The following is a 25,139-nucleotide window of genomic DNA, read 5'->3' as shown; positions in this document are numbered from 1 at the left end:
TGGGTGTTGGCTGGGGCTGGCTGATCGCTGCTCAGGGACTGGCTGGGCATCAGTCAGTGAGTGGTGAGCAATTGTATTGTGTATCACTTGGGTTTTTTCCTTCCTTCCCTTTGGATTTTATTCCTCTCCCATTCTCCATCCTTTTCATTACAATTATTATAATTTTTTATTATTATTATTGGTTTTATTTTATTTCAGTTATTAGATTGTTCTTATCTCAGCCCTCGAGTTTTCCCAATTCTGCTCCCCAACTGGCTGCTTGTTACGTAGTTGTCAGCTGGGGTTAAACCACGACAGAAGGTCTTCAGAAAATTGTGGACCTGAATAATTTCAGTGAAACCAAATTAAGTCCTGTATGTAATTAAGCCAGTAGGGATGCAGGGTTATTCTAAAGAGTCAAAGAATTAATTTTAGATTTGTGACAATGTACCCCCAAGTAAAATGAGGCTCAGAATTCTAATCAATCATGCAGTCCATCTAGGAACAGCTCAGAATTTGAGGAAAGTCCCAATTTTCCCTTGCAATGATGCATGTAACATATCATGTCTTCTATGGATATTCTTTTTGAAGTAATTTTTGCTATTCTGTTATGAAAACTTGACTGTGGGTAATGAAATTTAATGGACAGTGTTCAAGAATGCTAACAGCTAATTAGATGAACAAAAAATATATAAATTAACTGTAGAGCTTGAAATTGTAGAACTGTACATGGTCATTATGCGCATACGCATTGAACGTGCAAGTGAAAAAAATCCCCAAGTCTTTTAATATCTTTGCCATTTGTTTGTTGTAAAAGCTGGATTCAGCCTTTTGGATCTGTTTTTTAATCAGACACTTTATCTGCTTTATGTGTCTGGAAAGAACAGTGCTGACAGTATCTTGAAAATGAGAGCTGTGCAGTGAGAGAAAGTTATAAAAGCTGGGAGGAAGGCAAAAAATGTGTTCTAGAAACAGAATACATTCCTGTTACAGCAGCCAAGACCAGGGCTTCTTAGTGTCCTTACTTGTAGCCACCGGTGATGCCATCTACTCTAAAACCAAATGAGAGAAGCAAAGAGAAGGGCAGATCTGAAAAATGACTTGCCCAAAGGTGCACCAGAAAGGCAGTGGAAAAATCCCCAGTTTGCTGCGTCGCTGGGATGTGGCTGTCAGGTAGATCAAATACTGCTGCTAAAACCCATAGCTAGAATCCTGATATCTTTTCAACACCAGAGAAGCTCTCAGGCGCCTTGGGGTTTTTGCCACACATAATGGAGTATGTAACAGACAGACCTGATTCTGGTGGGAACCACCAGGCCCATCACACAACTGACATGAGAAGCCAAAGCCAGAGCAGAGCTGGGGACTAATCTCATTTCCCACACATTCATTCTGCTTGTTTTGCCGTAGACCTGATGACCTGTGAGAAATGTGGCTGATGTGGTTACGCTGTTTTTGCAGTCATCCCAGTGGCTGTCCCTAGCCATCCTGACAGCTTTGAAGGTTTGTGGAAAGCTATGCCTCAGGTAGCTAGACTGTGAGGATCTTAGCTTGATACTTATTTCTCCAGTTAACGTCAAAAGCCCTGCTCCACTGGAAATAACTTTCAGAAGGGAGGATTACATTTTGAACACTGTGTTCACAGTAGGAGGTAGTTCAGAGTCCAGGACTGGGGTCAGACTGAGCAAGCAAGAGGTGGAAGTGCCTTTCCAGTCTCTACTTGTTAAAGTAACATATTCCAGGTGAAATGGCATCTGAATGACGTCTGACATCTGCAGTGGTCCCTCCAGCAGTTTGCATAGTTATTTAAATTCTCTGTGTGTTTCCTGTGTTTCAATGAACACTTTGAGCATAGTTCCTGTTCTGTTCACTTCTTGTACAAATTTTGTTCATGCAGCCCCTTTTAGGTAGGGCAAAATAGGTGAGTGTGTCTTCAAGCGTCACCCAAGCATGGCAGTAGGAAGGGTAAGTAATGCAAACCAGTAACTTTCCATCTCCTCTCCTGTGAAAGGACTGGAATTACAATCAGCACTGATGCTTTGATGATCTAGCCCCAGAATTAACCCCTCACTGAGGCGGATGGGACTGTCCGAACCTCTCTGAGCCTTTTGTTTCTTTCCCAGGCTCTCTGCTAACTGCTGTAGCTGTCTAAGCATGATACCTAGATTTTCAGAGTTTCCTCACAGCCATCGTAGATGGAAGCTTTCAGATAAGAAAGCAAGAGGGGAAAAAAGCAAGAGGAAGTCAAATGAAAATAAGAATTTGAGAGAACAGTGCCTGTCAGAAGAAACTAGGAGTGCATCATCATCTGCTGCTCCAGTGCCTTGTTGTAGTGAGAATGTCAGCAGGGAAAACAGCTGAGCTACCCTGAAGCCCTACTCTCCTCTACAGTCTCCCACATGTAGTTCTGCCGTCAGTCAGTGGTTAAGGTGGGAGCCTGGAGTGGAATAAGATTCTTTGCTGGCCCTAGACTTCCTGTCGAAAGTTGGTAGCGTCTCCTGCTTTTCTTTCCTTAGAAAATGGAGGTGATGATACTTTTTATTTTGCAGGGAGCCCTAACCAGATGTCCTTGTAAGCAAGGATTTGTGGAAGGAGAGCCCATAGGCACAGAGCTTTAAAGAAAAAGGGAAGAAATTTGAAAATAGTGCCTGTCTGGTATTATACACGCTGTTTGCATTTCTGTCTATAGCCACAGTTATGCCTGTGCTTACATAAAGTTGTCTACTATGTGACATATTTTCTCAGCTGATATTACTGCATGGCAGTAATAGAGGTGTCTTGCAGTGGAGAAGCTTCGGCGGGCCTTGGCTGTAAGTAGGCATGTATAGAAACGCGCTTCTTCCCTGCCAAGAGTGGTGTTAAATTGGTGGCTGTTTTATCTGATCGAGTCAAAGGGATCCTCTCACGCTACATGTGAACAAGGGTTTATGATATCTCGCTGGCATGATTTAATGGACTTGCAAAACTGTCCTCATGGAGAATACCCAGTGATGTTTCTGCACTGTGTTCCTGCTAACACCCTTTTAGTTTTATAAATAGCAGAGCAGGCAATCCTTGAAGTGTGTGGGTGTGAGTCACTGTACAAAATGCCACCACTGCCCTGACCTGCCTGGTACCAGAGCAGAGCACAAAGACATCCCTTGCTGCACGGGCCGTGCTGGTTTTTTTCCAGCCAGGAGAGGGCTTACAGAGAAGGTGGTGCTGGGGCCTGCCAAGAAGGTCTGGCATGCCCCAATCAAGCAGCTGTAGTATTGCCGAGTCCATGGGCTCCAAAGCCCCATTTCTCCCCTCTCTGCCCCATACCTCAGATCTGCAAACTTTGTCTTAAAGTTAATGAGGTTTTTAAATCTAGGGAATTTGGGACACTTTCTGTCTGGTTTCTGCATCAATGAAGTTCACTCAGTGACTCACACTCTTTACTTCACACCCTCAAGGCTAGAAACTTTTTTTTTTTTTCCAGAAGAACACATTCTCATGTAATTATTGAACTCCCAAAACTTGGGGCTGAAAATAAACCCCAGCAAATGTGGCTAGACTCCCAAGGAAGTGACAAGCATGGCATGACTGTAATCTAGTCTAGTCGTGCAGACTGCGAACAGTTATGGAGAGCACATAACCCTGGAGAAAACTCTCCTGGGGTGAAACGACTCCTTGATGGCTGCTAAGAGTGATACTGCTTACATGGCCTTCTCCAGGCCTGCTCAGCCCTGACTGCTTGGTGTGGTTTATCCTGAATCTCCACCTTAATGCCAAAACAGTTCCTTTCAGAGTCACTTTACAGATAGTGCATTGCTGCTCCATTGGCAGAGAGCAGTATCTTGTGAGCCATCTGTACTGTAAGAAACAATGGTGTCTTGTCAGGGAGATGGTGAGAACGATATCCTAAGTGTTGTATAGCTGTGATTTAGCAGCTCAGTGTAGACATCCAGGAAAGACAGGCACATACATAAAAAGCACAGTTAAAGGTGCATCAGGAATGCATATATAGGAAGAAACCCCAAGAAGCCAGGAACAAAGACATTCTGCTGGTAAATATTGCTTGGGTAAACTAAGCAATTAGTCACCTTTCTTCTTTGCAGGTTCATTGCTCCGCTGTTCCTTTCATATGCAGTAAATCATAATTTTGATGTATGTCTACCATGATCTGACCTACATTTTATGCAGAAGCCAGGAAAACCTAAAGCAATGCTCAGGTAAAGCAGAAGAGCAGTGAGTTAAAATTGTAGGTGCATGGGAAGGGAGGGGCCACAGCTACTGCCTTCCAGGGACCATACATTGTCTCATGCCTCATTCCTTTGCCAGAAGTATAACTCTCCTGCCTGGCACAGATACCTGAGAGATGCCCAAAGGATGGGAGGGGGACAGAGGTCTGTGGCATGCCAGTAACTCTCAGCAGGTTCTAGACACGAGGTATGAGGGCTAGCTGGAAGAGAGCAGAAGCGGAGTCTTTGAAGAGTCTTGGAGGGGAGAAGAGATCAGTATCGAGAGAGGAAAAGAAAACTAGTAGAGACAGCTGTGGTAATTACCACTTCAAGGGTGATTTTCATTAACCTGCAAGATCTTCCTCCCAGCAGAGATCAGACAGAAAAGGCAAAGTGAATCTGTGTCAGAAGAGACCTGAGAGAGAGGAGGAGGGAGAAAGGGAGGACAGGGCATCCACTCAGGAGAACCTGGGAGAGAAAAAGTAATGTCCTGGTCCAGTCTGTGAGTCCAACAGTGAAGACAGACCTGGGGCAAGGTATTTGTTAACTGTTTTCTTTTTAAGGTTTGCAAAACATTAATATTTTAAATAGTTTATTCTTCATTAGCATAATTAAGAATACACATGTCTGAACTCACTGAAAACAGAATTAAAAAAATTAGCAGGTGCAGGAATTTGGAAGCAAGAGGTCTGGGAAAACAGAGCTTGCAAATGTCGGCATTAAGTAGAGCAGTGAAATTGTGCTAAGCCTTATTTATGGATTTGTGCATTTCCTTTGCATAGGCCCACTGCTGCAACCGGACGAATACAGCTCAATTTAAACATGAACCCCCTGCAGTTATACTGTAGCTGAGCCTAAAACTAAGAGCATACAAAATAAATATTTTCTGAAGAAAAACTGATGAACCTCACCTCAGATTTCTCTTGAAAGCCAAGATTGCTTGAATGAACACAATTGAACATCAAAACGAACTGCAAAATTACATCCAAAAGAAAATGGGAGAAAATTTTAGAGTAGTATCTTGAAGAAGGAAAATACTAAAAAAAAAAAGCGGCGACGTTAAGTTATATTGAAGACATGAACTTGGGGAGGAAGAAAAAAACATCCTGTACCTGTGTGAGAAGCTCCCCTTAGAAAGACCAGGGACTGATTTTGAAGATAATGTCCTGCAGGATTTTTCAGCATGTGACAGTGTAGCCCTGTGGAATATTTAAAATAAGAAGTTTCCCTAATGAGGTGGAACATTTCTGGTTTTTATCATCACTTCATGTGCAACCTTACATGGGACAGAACCACCGCTCCCCATCAGGGCATGGAGCCTAGGAGAGGGTAGTCACTGCCGTGAGGTTGGAAAGGGGTGCCAAAAGGCTTCCACTGCAACATCATAGGGCAGAACGTCTGCAAACTTCAGACGTGAGCCCAAGGAAGAGGGACTGCAGTGTTCCTGTTAACCACAGTGGCTGCCGGTAAGGTGAGGAGCAGGTGTGGGCAGAAGCAAAGCTCCTGCGTGGTTCTCTCTATACAGAAAGTGACAATAGGGCAAGGGAAGAGCGTTTCATATCCCTATAAAGGGGCTCAGTGATCAGCTCTGCTGGAGGCATTCTGACTCCAATAGTTCTGGCATTGCGATTGTCTCAGTAGACAAAAAGGATCTGTTACACATGTTAAGCTATACATACAGATGTGTATGTCGGGACATTTCTGGACAGTTATCACTTGTGGTCACGAAAGGATGAAGCAAATCATTTCCCTTCTCTTTACTACGGATTCCCTGTCCATGCAATGAGAGGATGAGTGCTGTCTGTCCTTTCAAAGTACTTTTAGATCTATGGCTGAAAAGCCATGCCAGAGATGGGTGTTACTATTGTTGCTAGCCAAAGGGCATGAAGATTAAGAACTAAAAAGGTTACTCCTACAAATCTCTGACCCAAATCTCTGACTTTGTAAGAATGATTTGGTAGTTGAATAGGCAAGTTTTATATTGGAGATATTGTTCAGGAACCTTATTAGGGCATTAACAGAAGCAAAGATCTGTGTCCTATGCGTTTCTTTACTTAAAAGCCGTGTTAACAGTGTTACTCCTCTTCCATGCTGCTTTATGTCTGTGCAGAATTTTTTAGTGCCTTTTAGATTCACATGCTTAATTCTCTAGAGAACTGTGTTTTTCCATTTTAAATGAATGTTTTTATCTCCTCCAGCCTTTCTCTGGGTCTTGAAAAACTGTCCAGTTTGCAGTTCTAGGCTCTTTCTAAGCTATCTTAATGAAATAGGATTTGGCTTTGCTGCTTTATTTTATCTGCAGGCTGTTCTGTTTATTATCATTGTCAGGGGAAGCTCCCTCCCACTTTCTCTCTATGAAAATTTTGCTTTTCTTTTTTCTGTATGACATTTCCGCCTCCCCATAAAATGCCCTGCTTTACTGCACAGCCGAGGCAGTCGCTCTGTCAAGGGACTGTCTCAACAGAAGTGGCAGTGAGGGATGCTAGGACCAGGCCTGACTTGTGCAAAAACATGACTGAGATCAACTGATTGCACTGCCATCGCGATCTGTAATGCTTAGTCTCCATCATTTTAAAATGGTACATTCAGCAAGAAATCTTTCTTGTTCTCAGCTCTACAACCGTTCAGGTGGCTCAGGCTACAGGACTCGCTGGCGAGGTGTGCCCGAACCAGCCAGGGTCGAGTGTGGCAGGGAAGCTGGGCAGCCACCACTGGCTGCAGCCACAGGAGAGAGCAGTGTGCCCTGGATCGGCTGGTGCTAGTGAAGGAGAGATCCCCCCACCGCCCCACTCCCTGCCAAGCTTGTGCTGCATTCACATCAGTCACCTGCTCTAAGTACTTCAAATACTTCGATTTTTCAGAATTTTATTCCTCTGTCTTGAAGCCCTTAAGAAATCTTTCTTTTCTGAAGGTTTTAGAAAGGAGAAAAGTAGGAAAGCTTGTTCCCTTTCTGCAGAGCGTAGGCACACAAGCATCACTACCAGGCACTAGCACCCTCATGGGGGCAGGGCAGCTGCTCCTTGCCCGTCATGAACTCTCTTTTTGGTCCCATTTGTGCAAATGACAGAAATGCAAGTGGCGTGCTCACTGTCCTTGGGGTACAGATTCCTTGTATTTCTGTCCCCAGTGTTCTGTAGCTGCAGGAATTTGGCTTTTAATCCCTCCATATTTACATAGTTTGGAAATTAACTCAGGGTAACAGTATTCGTGGGCCTTGCACTTTTTCATCTCCAGAAGGTGCTGCAGGTGAACATAGTATTGTCTAAAACAGCCTTTCTTTGCAACTGGGAAATAGGTGAGAATTGAGCACATGGTTTTTGCTTTTCCTTCTGAGAACCTCTAGTCTGGTTTGAATGACAAAATTAGGAACAAAACTAAAATGGAGCCAAGAGCTAGAGTTACTACGGCATAGTAACACTGGAGACTGTCAGTCCAGGGGGCTGCAGGTGATGGCTGCTGCATACACTGGGTCTTGACTATTTTTTTACATGGGTGCCAATGAAAATAGTTCCAGCAGAGCTCGTTCAGAAACGGTAGCTGATCACCACTAATAAATCCACCCATTACTGAGACAAGAAGCAGAGCCTAATCAACGGTCACTGTTCGTTTGTAGCTTGCTGCAGCTGCCCTTTCCTCATCCTGGAAACTGTGCCATAATCTTGTATTTTTCTTTTCCAGCTAGGTGGTTTACTTGTACTTTCAGCCAGGCTGAGGCAGGTCTAACAGCCCATACTGCCGTCAGCTTTCCTACAGATGATGTTCACAGATTATCTTGTTGGTGGAAGAAATGATTACAACACTCGTTGAGCGGGAGTGGGAACAGGCAAAAAAAATCTCTTCTTCAATAGCTACAGCAGCTAAGAGACTACAAGCAGCAGGCGCAGAAACAGTGGACATAGAGCACAGAGATGATAATGATGCCATGCCACATTAGTGCTGCATTAGCAGATAAGGCAATGGGGCAGCTTGCTTAACGGTATTTCTCAGTTCACTTGACATCTCTTTTTTGTTATTAGATGGTGGAAAATGAATAGATAGCCTATCTCAAAAGACATAGGGACAAGAGCAGTGACATCAGGCAGCCAAAATAAGCTTTCTGTTCTGTCTGCATTTGCAAAGATACATACTATGAATATATTCCAGGACTTTTTTTTTTACTTTTTTTTTTTTTAGGCTACACACAGTGGTGCATTTTTATTTATTCACACCTGTGTGATAGCTGTGTGGAAAGAAGTGGGAGAATTATAGACTGTAAATCCTTCATTGTAATAGTAGCTAAAAGCATGCGCTGCCGCCATTCCATCACCAGGAAGTAAATTTAGTAGCCCAGACTGATTTTTGTTGAGGTAAAACTGTAATATTCCAGGATGGGTCAGTACTCCCCTCTCCCTCTGCCTCCCAAATTATTTTGCAAAAAGAGTTTTGCAATTGGCTCTACACCAGAGGTTTTTTCTGTCATGTTTTCCATTAAAACATGCTGGAGGCTGCGTGTTGCTTTCAGGACAGATGAAACCAAATCTGGGCTAACTCTAGTTGCCCTCTCTGCAAAGACCGCACTGACAGAGCTGGAGATAGACAAGGTTGTTGCTTGTCCTGAACCCAGGGATGAGTATTGGCCCATGTTCTGCTTGGCTGCTTAGGCTGCGTGTGAATCACAGTGGCAAGGAGTAGATGTCCCGTTTATTATTGTCCAGAGACCAAAGAAAGCACTTTGAAATCAAACATATTCACTGAAAGGGTTGTCAAGCACGGGAACAGGCTGCTCAAGGAAGTGATGGAGTCATTGTCCCTGGAGGTTTTTAAAAGACCTGTAGATACGGCTCTTAGGGACGTGGTTTAGCAGTGGACTTGGCAGTGCTGGGTTAAGGGTTGGACTCAGTGATCCTAAAGGTCTTTTGCAACCAAAACAACTCTATGATTCTATATTAGCAATTTTTCTGGAATGCAAACACTCTATATGTGTGCATAGAATGAATCTACTGTTTGACAAATTTAGGCAAGCTTGGTATTAGCTTTTGCTGTCATTTCCCCACAAAGGGTACTGTTTGTTGTGTGAGTTCACTTGCACAGTACAAGGCTGAGCAGCCTCATACCAGCTTGCTTACAGGCTGTAATAAATGGATTCTGCTTTAAGCTCGTGTATCTAGGGCTTGTCCGGGTTAATATGAAATGCTGCAACTTCTGTGCAACTAAACTGAAACTAATGAAGCTAATGAACGTTATAACATAAACTAGGGGTTTCCCAATACTGTTTTCTTGGTGACTTTCACCCTTAAATAATGCCAGTACAACCTGTTCAGGCAAGAGGCCTTAAAAGTCATGTATGATGGAGGAGTAGGTCACACAAATATGCTGAGCTGAGCCAGGTGAGTACAAATCTTTTTCCTCCACAGCAAAGTAGAGTCTCCCCGAGAAGTGTTTTTCCATGCACTGTTAAAACTCAGGGCATCACTCATTTGGATGAATTAAGCAGCCAGCCCACAAAATGCAGTAGCTGTGTATCTCCTGAAATGTTGTTACACTGTGTATTTCTAAATTACAGCTAAAATACACATTTAAGAAGTTTCACATTGAGGAAAAACTATCTTATTTAAGTCACAGATGTACAAAACTTAAATGTCCGGACAGCATCTTTTTGAAATAAAGCTCTGCTGAAGAGAACATCAAGCTCAGCAGGTGATGATGGAGGACAGAGAACTATTGGGGGCAAAAGATAGAAGAAGAAGAACTTTTCTGGGTTGCTGCAGCTGATTATTGTTAGCAGTGGTAGCCCACCTCTGCAGCTCCATGGAAAAAAGCATTTTGAGAACATCCTGGTCATGTGAAGGTCTGCTCATGTCCTCCAGTGTTATGAAGGACTCAAATGCTGAAGCAGTCAGTTCAATAGAGAAACCTAGTAAGAACAGAACAAAATTCATAGTTGGCTTGAGGAGAAAAGCAAGAAGTATCAAATGCCTCATCTTTTTTAAATGGTTAGGCTTGTGGTGTGAGTTCTTCTCTATGGTCAGGTCAATCCAGATGTGAAGAAGGGCTTGTGTGCTGGCAAAGTCTTCAGTTTTGTTTCCCGCTACAGCAGTTAGGTATGACAAATGCAAAAGTCTTTTCCTGCAGATTTTCCTTAATTAGATCTGCAGATGAGTATAATAGAACTTTCTACCTCTCCAAAATTAAATCTTCCTTTTCTGTCCTGAATACCAGCCTTGCTTACCCGCTAGCTGACTTTTTGATTCTGCAGAGATACAGCGAGGTGAAGCCTTGCACCTACAAAACCCCATGCAAAACCCATGGGATGTTTCAGGCCTGTAGAGCTCAGCCTGACACTGAGGCCAGTTTCATGGTGGTGTTCTCTCTAGGTAGGTTCTTCTGCTACAGTCATCACTAGAGCATGGGAGAGCCCCTCAGCTCTTCCCCAAGACAACACGATTCACATCTGTTACATGCTGGCTTTTAGACTCTTCCCCGTGGTTTTGAGCGTATGTGGTGGAGTGTCAAGATTTGTTGTTTTCCTTTGAAGTACATATGTAGCTGTGCCCCTCTGCTTGAGAAGGCAAGGGCAAACCAAGCGCTTTGCGTGTCTAATGAAAAGCAGTAAATTTTGCAGTGCTCCTTACTTCCTGGGCAAGTTTGTTCTACAGAGTCATTCTGGCTCTCAGTAAGGCTGTGTCCAGCAGAGAGAGCTTATTCATCTAGCAGAGAGTTCAGTCGTGCCAAGATTTCCATCTTCCAGCATTAGGCAGCCTTGTAGATGTCCTAGATGGACATGATAGAGCACCCTAAAGCCAGAAGACTGCGAACTGAGTTTGATTCCTAGGTTTTAGTTCGGACCACTGATAGCTCAGAGAGGAAGAGGTACTTTCTTAAGCCCAACAGGATCTCGAAGTGTACTCCATATGTGATATCTTTTGTAATGGTATGTTTATATATACGTACATATATACACCCATATGGGGTTGGTCATGACTCATCAATTGAGCATGCAGCGGAAGAGAATTACACCAAAGAGTTGGCCTTTTGAAATCAAACATATATATCTTTGATAATTGTCACCCTCTCCAGGAAGTTAAGAATTGCAGCTGGGACTTGAGTCAAATTATGACATTTTGAGTTACTGGCAAAGAATTTTCTTTTGGCTTCTGTAAATTTTGTAATCTGAAGTTTGAGGTTGTGTTCTTCTACAAACACTTCTCAGATTAGAAGGTTACATGCAGTACCCCAGTGACTATATGTATTCTTAACTGTGCCTGGAGTGATGAGTGAAAAACATTCTACGAAGAATTTTTCTCTGCATCTTTTAAGTACATATTCTCCAATGTGAATCATGAACAACTGCAGCCTTGCATTTTTATCGCATATTGTATTAGTGCTCTCCCTTTCACTCATCTTGGGCAGTGAAACTAGATTACTCATCTCCAATTTTATTAGCTGTCAGTTTCTCATTTTTGTGTTGTGCTGCAACTCTGCAAGTTTTGGAAAGCACTTATTCCAGGGGAGTGATATATCTTATATAACTTATGAGCTGAATATAAACTTCCTGAGATCATGGGGCTGTTGCTAAAGGGAATTTATGCAGCCATATACAGCAGAAGGTCATTACAGTTTTATACTTTTAAAATACTTCTGAGGTGGTACGTTTATTCAGTAGTGGCTCTTTTTGCATTTAAAAGCATCAGGAAAAATTTCTCCTTTTAACCAAAAAGGTGGTGAGTGTGATGCAGAGACATCGTGAGAAGCAGTGAGACTTAGGGTTACAATCTGGTTCCCACTGAACTCCATGGAAGAGGAATTTTCTGGAACAAGAGAGTATCTTTGCAGAAGAAAAAGATTTGCAGGATGTTACAAAATCGGTTTTATTTTCTCAAACTATGGGAGGTATAAGCTCAGTCAGGCATTGTTAGTAAATAAGATCTAGAGCACTTAGAAGAAGGATCCAATCACAAATTCATTTGGTCCATTAACTATATGTAATATTATTTACCTAAGTGGCCCTTCTGGACTATTTCATAACTCAAGTTTATAATCTTTTTAAAAAAGATCAATATAACTGAGCACACAGCCTTTGAGCATGATGGAAGAGACAGGCCATTTTAGTAGTATGGTCCATGATTGCCAGACCTGAAGTCCAGATTAGAAATGCAAAATGAGGAAAATACTCTCCCTAAAATACTAAAAAGAAAAAAATAGCATTGGAGAGAAGGATGGAGGGAAGCAGTGAAGTAAGATGTGTTGCAAGATATCAGTTCTTTTATTGGGCCGATACAACTAGAAAATACAGGCAGGCTTTCCAGTACATAAACCCTTCTGCAGATCTGAGAGAGAAGATGTAGTGACATTTAAAGCCACACACACGGTTTTGCCAACATGTGTCAGAGTGAATCTCCAGGAGGAGGGAACAACCAACCACTCTATTTGCAGCTTGGCAGATGGGGTGTTTTGTTGTCTGCTCTAATGTGTGATATGAGTTGGCTGCTTGTACTGAGTCCCATCAAGTGGGAAAGGTAGCTCTTGTCTGTTGATCTTGTGTTCAAGATCCAGTATTTGATTTGTTCCCCAGGTAGTCAGATGCTGTCATCGGCTGGGAGCGATGAGCTCTGGTATCTAAATTCAGTACCCCTACAAGTCTCCACTGCTTCCATTAAACAGGGAACTCAGCAATCAGGAGCAATGGTGCTTTTCCACCTCTTAATCAGCATCATGAAAAGTCAAATGATGATAAAAGCCAGGAAGGTCCTATTTTATAATGGGCCTGGTGACTACATGGATGTAAACTGGCACTGGCTCCCACTCTTTCAGTTATACTCATCATACAGGTCATTCTGATACCCATGAGACAGTGGCATGTGGGAGTGTGTTGTGTGTGTGAAGTGGGAAATGAGGGATGGTTCAACTGCTAACAGATCCTAAAGAAATTTGTAGTGAAAACTCATGAAATTTTTAGTGGTAAAAGGCAGTGCTGTGCTGCTGAGTGACCTTTGCCTGCCTATCTTAATTAACCACATCTCTAACTAATAGCTACAGATCAGTGCTGCTCCCCTGCTCTTCTTTCTCCTTGCTCTCTCCTCACTGCTTCTTACATATCCCTCAGGCTGCCCCCCTTGCTTTTTCCCATACTACCACACATTGCTCTAAACTCTGTGCAATTTTCATGACATTTTCTCCCTACATTTTCTCTCTGACAAGAAACATTAGAAAGGAAGGCTGATTTTCATTCTTCCTGTTGTCTCTTCCCCCTTGGTGCGGAAGCAATCTCTGGTTCACATGGGCATCAGTGATGAACTGATCATTCCAGGGTGGGAACACACAAGGGCATTGTGGACAGCACAGTGTCTGTAGAGAGTGCCGACTGTAGATTTCATACAGATGGTGACATGTATAAAGCCACTTCTTAGTTTTCAGCAAAAGCCATTGTTTTCAGCCCTTGACTGAAGTAGTACCATTGTGACTGGACATGTCCATCCCAAGAGTCCAGTCCAAAAGCAAGCAGCAGGAGATCCCAACAAGCCCACCTGTGGCAGCTGTGATGCCATTTCACTCTTTAGATTGAAAAAAATAGCCTTGTTGATGTAGGAAATAGATACATCTGAACTGAGTGTTGGAAGATGCAGAGAAATTTTGGCAGGGATAGAAAAACCATTTTGTGTTATTGGACAAAGTAATGTGGCTGGAAAGCTTCCTTTCCCAAGCCAGACAAGCTGTTTCTGCCAGGTACGGCTGCTTTTCAGGGGCCAAAGCTCTCATTTCTGTGCCAGGCAACATAGAAGTGGTGTCAGGCTGAAATGGCTTGAAGATTCGGACTAATAGTTCAGGGAGAAAATTGGCACCACTGGAGAGAGGTGACAGAGTCCAAATGGAGCGGCAAGTTTCTTTGCCTTATATTGTGTGGTTTTTTATGTGATTCTCTTAATTTTTCTACACCTGTTTGTGCTGGAGGTATCACCGTGGCATTAATCACTCATTGGATATCGTCTGGAGCATCTGCAACCAGGCATAGACTGGAAAAAAAATTCCTTGCCCCAAATATTAACTCAAGTAGCAGAAAAATGCCTCTCTCTGAAAAGAATTCATATGGAAAATGTGCATTTTCAGGCTCTGCACAGATTCCAAAATTTTAGTGGGACTGTGTTTCTATTTTCGCTACTTTCAAGTACGTCATCATTTCTAGGCACCTATGAACTGCCTACGCCTTTTCTTACCTGGATTTCGTGAATATTTTTGTCATTTTTTAACTGTTAAGCAAGAGACAGTACTACTCTGGGACAAACACGTGGTCTAGGGTCTACCAACATTGTTTCTTTAACCAAAAGGTGCTGCCTCCAGGAGACTGGTGGTATTGGGAAACAACAGCTAGAGAGCAGTGATCCTTGGGCTCATTTATTCCATCCACGTTTGACTAATGCTCTGTTAGGCAGTTTTGGAAGAGTAGGACATCAGGTTTGGAAGGTCCATCTGTAATTGTGCTGGATCTTTGGCTGAGGGGAGGCTCAACAGCTGAAATCCTCCGTGTAATCTGGGCAGACATATTTTTTTTTATTTTTATATTGCAGGCTATCATTTCCAAATCCAGTTAGCAGTGTGCGTTTGTTAGGCTATGCAGATGATGGTGTGAGAAGAATTCAGGGCAAATAATTCTTTTTGTGAGTTTTTCCTGTTTAGTTTTATCACAGCTTCTTATGTTCCTGAAGTATTAACAAAATACTTTCTTGGACTGGGCTTGTACTGGGAGATGAGATCTCACTAAGAAGTTAAGATAGCTGAAGCTTTCTTTTCTTTCTACAAAATTGTTGGAAAGGGATCCAATTCTGGCATGATGTTTCATAACGTGGCATTTGTTATAACTCATTGCAAATGTTACTCACCATCTACAAAACATTCAATTAAACTGAAGAGCAGTGAAAAATATCCAGATCCACTTCAGCAGCTGCGCTTGTCACCGTAATCCCTTGGGTTTTTTGGAGCCAACAGATTCCCCCTTGGAGACCTCCCCACAGTGGCTACTGTTCTCTGCCACCAGTCCCACCACTGGTGTTCCCTGCTCCTGTGAGCTGGACTGTCACATGATGACAAAACTTCCCTTCCTATTTGGGCTTATCCTTACTTCCCCAAAGATCTCTTTGGTCCTTACTTGCTGTCAGACCTATTCTGCATCCTTTTCTGTCTTGTCAGTATTTCAGTGGGAATTGGCTGGACCCTGCAGGGATAACATTTTCAAAAACAAGATTCGAAAAATGACCTGTGATATTTAGTCCTAGTAGTTGGTTATACGTGTAGTCTACTAAAACTTCAAGCTCCTAAGAGATTGTTCCCTAGTTCTAAAAGCTTTAGTGTCCTAACATTTCAGTAGAAAATAAGCCAATGTATTTACAATGGCTTCTTTTTGGATCATTTTGCCTCTTAACACCTTTGTGTGTGTCTTCAGGTTGAAGGATATGTGCAGAGAGCTGTAACTCTGGGAATGTAACAAACAAAACTTCTCGTACTTGTAGGAAATCGGGATACTAAGAGAGCACATTTTTTGAGATGCCAAACTTGTTACAGATCTCTGGCTCCCCAGGAAACACGCAGATGTAACTTTGCTATATGCTACAACCACCCACCGTTTTGCAGTGTCAGCTGGGCTGGAGCTCAGATCCACCCACTCCTACCGCACCAGGCCCGTTACACTGGAGCTGAAGGCAAAATGCAAATTGGCTCTGCTGAACACAGTTGCCTTATGGCGTGCAGTGGGATGGTAAGAACAGAACCCATGGTGTCTCCCGGTTCGGCACCTGAACGACAAGATCCTCCTTCTCATTATCTCTTTCATCAAAACCTCATCTTTCCCCTGGATAGGGCACTAAAAGGGAACAAAACTCTGGCTAATTTGCTGCAGGAAACCATTAAGCTTTAGGCAAGGAGATGAAATGTCATCTAATTAGTTACAGCTGCTGGTGTCCCCTGGTTCTGATTTGGTGTGGTTTAGTGATGCTAAACGGAGGTAGATAAGCATAGCTCCTCTTTCCTTACGTGTGAATACCTGTCCAGCCCATGTTTCCTACGACTTCAGTCACCTGCTAGGTCCTCTGAGCCGTGGGAAGGAACGGCTCAGTAATTCGTTCCGTCTTCTACATTTGGTCCAGGGCAGGATTTACTTTGCATTTTTCTAGGCCATAAGCAACATCACTGTCTCTGGAGAGCAAAGGTGGTGGCTTTCTACATCAGCCGGTCTTTAGGTCCTATTTGTAAATGAGGTGAGTGAGAAAATACGATTAAAAACATGCAAGCTTTAAAAATAAAATTGTGACTTAGTCAAAGAGTAAACATTAGGGAAAAAAAACACCCTGCTTTAAGAGATGGAAGCAGAGAAGAAGCAACAAAAACAATCAAAATAAATCTTATTATTGTAAATAGGAGGGTGTAAATCAGCAGCTCACATCGCTGACAGTTCAGAGATGCTGAGGACCTGGCTCAGCAGTGAAAAAGGAGGGAAGTAAAAAAAACATTGTGCGGGAAATAAAGCAAAGATGATAAATCCGCCTATTTGCACATATGATAGATTATCCATAAACAAGAAAATCATGCTTCTGACCAGATAAAAGAAATCAACAGCATAGTGTTTAAACCAGATTTTAAAATATAGTGAGTGTATGTCCTTCTGCATACCTCTCTGAGCAGTGGTGTAACCTTTATTTTTTCAGGTAGCCTTTTAATTTGGGGCTGCTCAGGATGTGTTACAGTCACGGTGTTGAGAGCAAAACAGTTTAAAAAGGGATCAGAAGCTTTTACCGTGATGGACCTTTGGAAATTTGTCCCCTGTGAGGAACAGATAGGGGTTGCTCATCTGTTTTGTCACTTACACGTGCTTCTTGTTCCCCCGTAGGTTGCCCGGTCACTATGAACAATGGCCCAGCTATACTACAAAAAGGTAAACTATTCACCGTACAGAGATCGGATCCCATTACAGATCGTGCGAGCGGAGGCAGAGCTCTCGGCAGAGGAGAAGGCCTACCTCAGCGCTGTGGAGAAGGGGGACTATGCCAGTGTGAAACATGCCTTGCAAGAGGCAGAGATCTACTACAACATCAACATTAACTGTATGGATCCTCTTGGTCGCAGTGCCCTTTTAATAGCCATAGAGAATGAAAATCTGGAGATCATGGAGTTGCTTTTGAACCACAGTGTGTATGTGGGAGATGCTCTGCTGTATGCAATACGGAAAGAAGTGGTGGGAGCTGTGGAGCTGCTGCTGAATTACAGGAAGCCAAGTGGTGAAAAACAGGTTAGCTGAGTGTTCCAGTTCAATTTTAAGCTATTATATTGCATTAGGAAAGTGGTACTGCACAGAGAGGTGCTGTGCAGGTGTCATAAAGTCCTTAATCTAGGTCCATTGCTATAAATGCCCAGAGTAGATGTGGGCAGTTCTGTTTGGATGATAACTTTCCAGTCTGAGCAAACTTGTTCTGCCTGACTTAAATACTCAGCATTTTCAATTTCACTCGGTGTTCTTTTCAGTCTTGCAGTGTTTGTGAATATAGTGATTTATAGGTTGATTTATAGACACGCACTTTGCAATGGAATTTGGGGCTGTCTGAAATTATCCTACAGTCTGTAAATATGAACTATTGCTATGGTGTTGTACTGATACTAAGTGGAATAGCTTTTCATAAGTAAATCCTGAAAGCACACAAGCTTGTAAATAACTGTAAGCAAGCAAACCATTTGCTAGGTTTCAGTACTTAGCCATAGTACAGACATATCACCTTGGTCTCTATCTCTAGAGAGCTCTAGTTCAGAAATGCTGAGACAGTACATAACGTTACAGCATGAGCTGAGCTGCTATATAGCTGAGCAGTGAAGAACTATGACTTGTAGGAAGGATCCTTAGCTACAAAGCCATCAGTAAGTTAAATTAAGAATCTTTGTGAAAAATGTCTGATTTTTCTGTGAAAAATCAAAGTCTAAATTCTGTCACTTGAAGTGTCAGATATCACACCACCTCTAATTTTTCCTTTTTTTGTTTGTTTGGTTTTGCTTCTTTTCATCTGGAAGTACTACTGCCAATAACTAGAATAGTTTATATACATAACTGACGACTGACAATTTTTGCATGCTCACTGCTTAGAGGGGAACATTCAAGACTTGGATAACCCTTATATATCAAGCCTTGTTTTGAAGTCTACTTGAACACATCCTTCTATGTGTGAAAGTAGAAAATTATTAATTCCAGTCAATCATAGAAGAAAATGTTTTCAATGGATAGGCTCCTTAGTACATAGTTTTTCCATAGTAATTGTGTGTAGCCAGGGTAAACAATAAGGATTGACTCTGACAACATTCGAGAGTGCTCAGTTTAATACTTCGAAATGGCAGCATTCTGCATGCTGTAGCAATGTGGTTCTAATGTGTGGTTTAAGCATTAGAAAGCTGAAGAATCTCTTTTGTCAGACCTAAACATTGAATTCTTATTATATAGGTTTTAGTCTGACAAAATGTAAGTAGCCAAATACATACCGTACATGGAGAATGAGTAATTTTTTTCTTGGTCTTCTAGAAAATTTGACCATCCTATAGACCAACAGGACAGAAAGTAGAATAGAAGAAAAGTTATTTTCAGTAGCATGGGGAACTGCCAGTAATTATTGCAGGTTAATGACAAGTTTCTCCTTAAATGTCAGGGAAAACAAGAGATGGATTCATGTGGATTTCTCTAAGATCTCTTGAATACCAAGACTTCTGTCCACTTAAATTCACAGCCTAGCTGGCTTAACTGGACAGAGACAGAGGTCCATGAAATAAGGTTGATTATTGCAGCTGAAATTCAGCTATAACATCTCCAGTTCAGTGATACATTTTATAGTAGGTCTGTTTCATTTTTCTTTAACTCTATGCCAGTGTGCAGCTATCCTTCTGTAGCTGGGCTTGTATCTGCTGCAAGGTTTACAACTTGAAGGAGAACATGCGTATGGGAGAAGACATGCAGTGCCAGTTTCAGCATTATTTACAAGGTTTGTTACAAGACCAGATTTCATCAGTACGTTTTAGACTAGTACAGGCTTGATGCAAGAGACTGTACAAATCAGGATTAACTTCCCTGGCTGTGGTTCAGGCTCTTCTGTAGACGGCAGGAAGGGCAGTCGGTACAGGACTGCAGGACTGGACTTCCATTTCAGCAGTTTCACTGATTGTTCGTGCAGTGATGGTAATTAACATTTGTTTCATGTATAGTATCGTGATATAACAAATGGAAAGAAGTGCTCAGTTAAGCAAAACTGGGACAAAGTTGGTTAGCTTGTCAAATTACAAAGCTAATACAGGAAAGGTTTCTGAACACAAGTTCCTGATGCTAATTCTACAGCAGTATCACTATACATTCAGTAATGATCTTTGCTGGACCCTTGCTCAGAAAGTCCTTTGGGAATCCCATGCCTTATTACTTTCACAAAAGCAACTGATAAATCAGATTAGCACAGCTTTGTCCTAGTCAGCTACTTACGTGTTCTAAAACATGTAGAAAACTTGCTTTTTTGGTTGAGTAGTAAGAAAAATTCACACTTCATGGAACAGTTTCTGTCTGGCTGAGAAACTGGTAAGATAGTGTCACAGCACATCTTATATATAAGGTTTAGTATAATCTATTCATTAAATGTACACAAGGTTCAGTTTGCCTGAACAAACCTGTGTGAAGGCAGCTCCTTGACTTGTGTAGCAGCCTGTTTCCAATGAGGGGCTGTCTGTCTTTGCTGCAAAGGTGCAGAAGCATCATCTTCTGATTGTGCTCTCTTAAACGTTCAGTACATTGCCTTCTTTCATCTGGGTCTGGCGTCTGTGAAAACCTGTTGGTTCCCATTTTCCTGCTGCCTGCCTCTGAGAGATTATTATTTGAGTCTATACCAAAGTCTTGTTTCTCTAACTGCCAGGCATGAAGAGCTGTTCCTATTTGCGTCTGTTCACGTCAGCTCAGTTAATTGTTGTGTTTGCATCTCAAAAGCAGCTGAGTAGCATCATTCAGCATAATCCATTTTATGGGCATGTATCTTCACTCATTCCCACAACCTTATCATCACACTACAATCCTGACCAAAAATACTACAGTTAGGGGTTACTGTTAGCAAAAGATACACCCAAAATAAAGTAGAAACCAATGGCCCCTTACAGACTTGACCTGCAAAGCAGTTTCACTCACCAGCCCACAGGGTCTCTAAAAGGTGATGTGGCCTGGGTCCTCCTTACCTGTCTCTGGAGAGCTGCCTAAGCGGGGGAGCTCTGCTTTTCCTCTGTATGATGACCTTTCCAGGGAATAGAAATAAAAAAAACTTTCAAATATAGGAAGTGACCTTTGTTGTATTCCTCATGTAAGAGAATCAAGGTCTCATTCATGATGTAAGAGACTCAGAGAAATGGATGAAGAGATGGGGCAGCAGAGACACTTGTGTCCTGTTATTAAGTGAACGTCGGCAGTCATTATTCTAAAAACTTTTGCCAGACTGCTGTTTAAGTGCCATTTATGGAAAATACCATGGCAGTGGCAGGGGTAAGTCGTAGCCAGTAACTATTAAGAACATGGTTCTCCTGCACTGCAGCCATGCGTGTAAGGGGTGTCTCGGGAGAGAAAGAAATTACTCTGTTTACGTGTGGAGTGTGTGAGATCCAGGAGCATGAACCACCTCTTTCTAAAGGCTGCTGCAAAGCATGTGATAGATGAGTGTGCTGAACAGTGATGTCTTCGAGTAGATGTATTTCCTTTCAGGTTTACCTCCAAGTGAGGTTCACAGGCTATTTTAAGAACTGAATATTTCTCCTGAAATCTGTTCTGCCTGGTCCTGACAACTTACAGCCACGGTTTTGTGTACTGCTCTGTGAGCCTCTTGATAAAGCTGGGGAGAAGACTTCACCAGTTACACCCAGAAAAAGTCAGTGGCTAGTAAAGTTACAGCTTTACTTGAAAGACGCTGTCACTTATGGGAGGTTTTGGGTTCAGTGAGAGAGTTGTCATGATGTGAGTGTCTTGTCTTTTCCTACCATGGGAAGACCATAGAGATGTGCTGGTGTGCTTCACTCCCAGCAAAGAGTAAAGCCCAGGCTTTAAAGGAACCATTCTCTTCTTCAGATCAGAGTTAAACTCTCCTCAAATATGTCACACCGTGCTCTGAGGTATGTTCTCACGTTTCTTTTTACTGTCAGTGTGCAAGGGTGGTCCAGAGTGCAATGGAAGATGCCTGTGTGCAGAACATGTGGTGCTGCAGGCGGTGACAGCCCTGCCTACCCACTGCAGCATAGGTAGGGGCTTTGCTGATCTCAGCAGGACATGGTTTGGACCTGGCACAGCATTAAGAGCAGAATTCTCAGGGAAATAAAGGAAAATTCAATTATCTACTCAAAATAGATTAAGTATCAAAAGAGCTTTTCTAGTTCTTCGATTTTTACAAGTTCACTTGTTATTTCCAAATGTTACATAAATTACATCAATTAATTCTACAAGCTTTTTTTTATTTTTAAAACCATAGTTTGCTTTGGCCAATCACTTTCTATTGCTGATTGGTCACTTAAATCGTAGGATAGTTTCCCCAAATAGATGACAGATACTTGGAAAGCAAGCAGTCTGTCTATTCATGAATATTGGGAGGAACAACAAAAGAAACTAATACTTATGGAACCTGGAGGTTATGAAATGTTGGTTGCATAAGTAGTCAGTGATTGTGTATTCTCCAGGAAATAAAAGGGAGCCTAATCTGGTACTTCGATAGTTATTGTTTGGTTTTCAGGACAGTGAAGAGGCTGATCTTGTACTGCATAGTGGCCGAAGAGTAGTGTATGTGTACTGCAGGCTGCTTGGCCTGGCAATCCATGCTCAGGTCTTCCACAAAATGAGTGTCACGTTCTTTAAATAAGATGACAAACCACTGAATAATCTTCAGAAAGGGTGGAGCTAGGTTAGAAATAGTAAAAATCAGCACACACAGATGCAGCGTTGACTTTGGCCCAGGTTTATTGATTTGGGTGGCTCTTTTTGGGGGTAGGAATGTTAAACTGCAAAGTTGTCTGTGCACAGGACATATGCAATACATACAATGGGACAACAAGACTTTTTGTACTATTCTATAGGTACATGTCAAAAATAGAGATCTGGGTGGTGTCCTGTGGGGCTGGAATTAACAGGGAACTTGTTACTTCTTTGATTTTTTTGATTCAGTACTACTGTAGGAGAAAGGGAATGTATATATGAAGCCTGTTAAACAAATTCTCTTTTCCAGAAAATCTTCTGTCTCCCAACCTATTTGATCTTTGAGTTTTGGTGCCTTTTTCCTGAAAGTTGTATCAGAATTTTTTTTACTACACAAATATCAATACAGTGGGTTATGTTTTCAGCCAGACTAGAGTCTGCACTTAAACTGCATCAGCAAAGAGCAGGAAACATATGTCTGAAAGTTCACATTTTCCTACATATTTGATTCGCTTTCAATTTATCATTAGTAGTAGTTGTATTTGCAGACATTCTGAAGCCCACTGAAATCAGTACTAATTTTCTCTTTGACTCCAGATGAGGTCTGCAGGGGTATTTTCCTAATAGACGCTTGTATGAATTCCATGAAGTGGTCCCGGTTCTCCACTAAACATGCATCACAGCTCCCAGGGTAGTGCTCTCAGTTTGCACAGATCTTGCATCCTTTTTTGCCTTGCTACAGTGGATGTGTTCGCAGTGCACCAGACACGGCCTGTGCTGACTGCTGAGCCCTCCTTCCATTCTTGAAGAAGGTATAATCAATCATCTGAATTACCACGCGTTTGTGGTGTGGCCATAAGCACCTTTACGGGTAGCCGTTCTCCTCACAACGATCAGACCTGACATCAAATGTTTACATAAGGATGATACTAGCATGTCTCTGGTATCTGCCAAAATTAGCAATTTGCTCATGGCAGATGGCTCCAAATTAATCTGGTTCACAGATGGGACTACAAATGCAATTCCTCAATAATGAGAATATAAAGAAAAGGGATCTTAGTATTTATGACTGTGGTTCGGTTTGTTTCAGTGGTCCAGAGGCCTTCTGAATCAGTGAGATCTCAACAGATATCTATCCATATGCCTTCCAAAAGAAGGAACTTTACAGAAATAAACTCTAGAAAAATATGGTAGAAGAGGAAACTATAGAGAATAAAAGGCAAGTTTTCAGTCTTAGTTGCTAATTCTCAGATACCTGCTGGTGGAAAGTTGCTGTACTTGATAGTATTAGTGAACTTTAAATTTGACCTAAAAAATCCTCTTTCAGGTGAGCTGATGAGTGAAAATCTGCCTTAACTTGTGTAAGTGTCATAGATCAACCTAGAGACAATCTTTTGTGAACCAGAAATTTTATGTTGCATTAAACCATTTTATTCTTGCCCCAAACCAGTAATTTTCTTGATACAATGTGGTTTAGCTTAACTTCTCTACTCACATAGGGTTCTTTGTCCTGTTGGCAGAGTCCAGTGCAAAGTTCAGTTCTCCCCACCAATAGCCCTTCCTTTCTGCAGGCAGGCTGATACTTGCTGTACAAGCTCACTGCTAGCATCGTCAGCCCTGTGCTATCACTGACAGGACTTTTTAAGTCAAATGAAGCAGATCAGTTGTCAGATATCCCATGACATAAAAGGTAGATTCTGCAGGCAATTAGAGAAGAGTTTTAGAAGCAGCTGATGTTCCTCATACCCTGGCTGAAGTGGTTATTGTGGATCTGTCTCACCTGCAGGCAAAGTGCACAGAGGTACCCTGCAGCAGGACCAGAGGATCTGGCATTTGTAGCTGTGAGGAATGTTATCCTATCTCCTTCAGTAAAAGGTTTATGTTTCCTTCAGAGGTGAAGGAGAGACTTGTGAACTGCCTGGCTAAAATTGCTAAGCGTTGCAGCACTAACCCCTAACCTATAAGCTGAGGATGGATGTGGGGAGATTGCTTACATACAGGCTGAACAAAGGAATCTTGCTTATGTTGTGGTAATAGATAATTTGGGTGCATACATTGTCTTTTTCGGGAGCATCGCAGACAAGGCCAGTACCAGCATGCATGAAGCATTACAAAGGTATGAAGTACAACAAAGTGATCAAAGCCCAAAGTGCAAGCTGATTTGTGTAGCCCTTCAGCAGCATTAACCATTGCATATCAGCAGTATTTGCATTCTTCCTTGAATTTACAAAGTTCAGCTAATTCAGGAAGGTGTTGCTGAAACCTGGGCATCTGTATCAAGGAAGTCTGTAGGCATGGCCTGTTCTCACTGAGTTCTTACAGTGCTTTTAAGCACAGTAATGGAGAGAGTAGCAGGCTGATTGGTATGATTCAGTACAGATACTGTGCCCTTTGGTATGACTCAAACCAGCCATTTCCATGTTAATATGAGAGGTACACAGTGAAAAGGGAAGGCTGAACCTGGTTAGATACGCTGTGAGCAAGAGCAGATTCTGAAGAATAGAAGCAGTTGAGAAAAACTGGCCACAAGTTCTCAGCATGAAAATATTTGAAAGGCACAATAAGGAAGAAAGATTGTGTCTGAAAACAGAAAACTAGCTGTTACTGCTCCAAAGCCTAATGGCTCTGCTAGCATCCAAGCTTTTCATTATTTTTATTGATGCAGTAATAATTCACAGCTATAGTTAACATGCCTTTGACATTGGCGGCTGCCTTCGAAATGAATTCTATCTAATTAAACTAAACAACAGAGAAATCAAAGACCACTTCACTTAATGATTACATTTAACTCAGAATTTCTTGCTTTCCTCCCCACTGCCTTCCTCCCCAAATAATCTTATATCTATGAGAAGGAGGTATGAGGCAAAACAAAGAACCTGGGTGAGATATCGCATAGACCTATTGAGTAGCACTGGGGCTGGGGCTTGCAGGCTGCGGTGCCAGCTACCCCACAACTGACAGTGGCAAATAAGTCACTGGCTCCTTCTCCTGGGTCAACGTAAAATCTGTTACTAGTGCCTAGCAGAGCTAGTGGGGTCAGGCCA

The 25,139-nt window shown here is 42.2% G+C and overlaps 1 protein-coding gene across 2 annotated transcripts in view; it reads left to right on the top strand.

Moving 5' to 3' along the window:
- TRPC5 (transient receptor potential cation channel subfamily C member 5) overlaps positions 1–25,139 on the top strand; it is a gene marked incomplete at its 3' end in the record, with an annotated part of 97,700 nt that overhangs the window by 14,993 nt on the left and 57,568 nt on the right. Inside the window, exons 1-2 of one of the 2 annotated variants that reach the window (XM_080365904.1) lie at positions 257–4,717; positions 4,964–17,433. In XM_080365904.1, coding sequence (XP_080222030.1) covers positions 17,056–17,433 — 378 coding nt within the window. In that variant the 5' untranslated portion in view covers positions 257–4,717; positions 4,964–17,055. Of the gene's footprint in view, positions 1–256; positions 4,718–4,963; positions 17,434–25,139 lie in introns of those variants that run through there. The other variant, XM_080365905.1, reaches the window with a different exon arrangement.

This window comes from Falco punctatus (assembly GCF_963210335.1).
Source record: "Falco punctatus genome assembly, chromosome: 15".
NCBI classification, from domain to species: domain Eukaryota; kingdom Metazoa; phylum Chordata; class Aves; order Falconiformes; family Falconidae; genus Falco; species Falco punctatus.
Note: the sequence above shows the minus strand (reverse complement) of the source record. Positions and strands in the feature narration are given on the sequence as shown.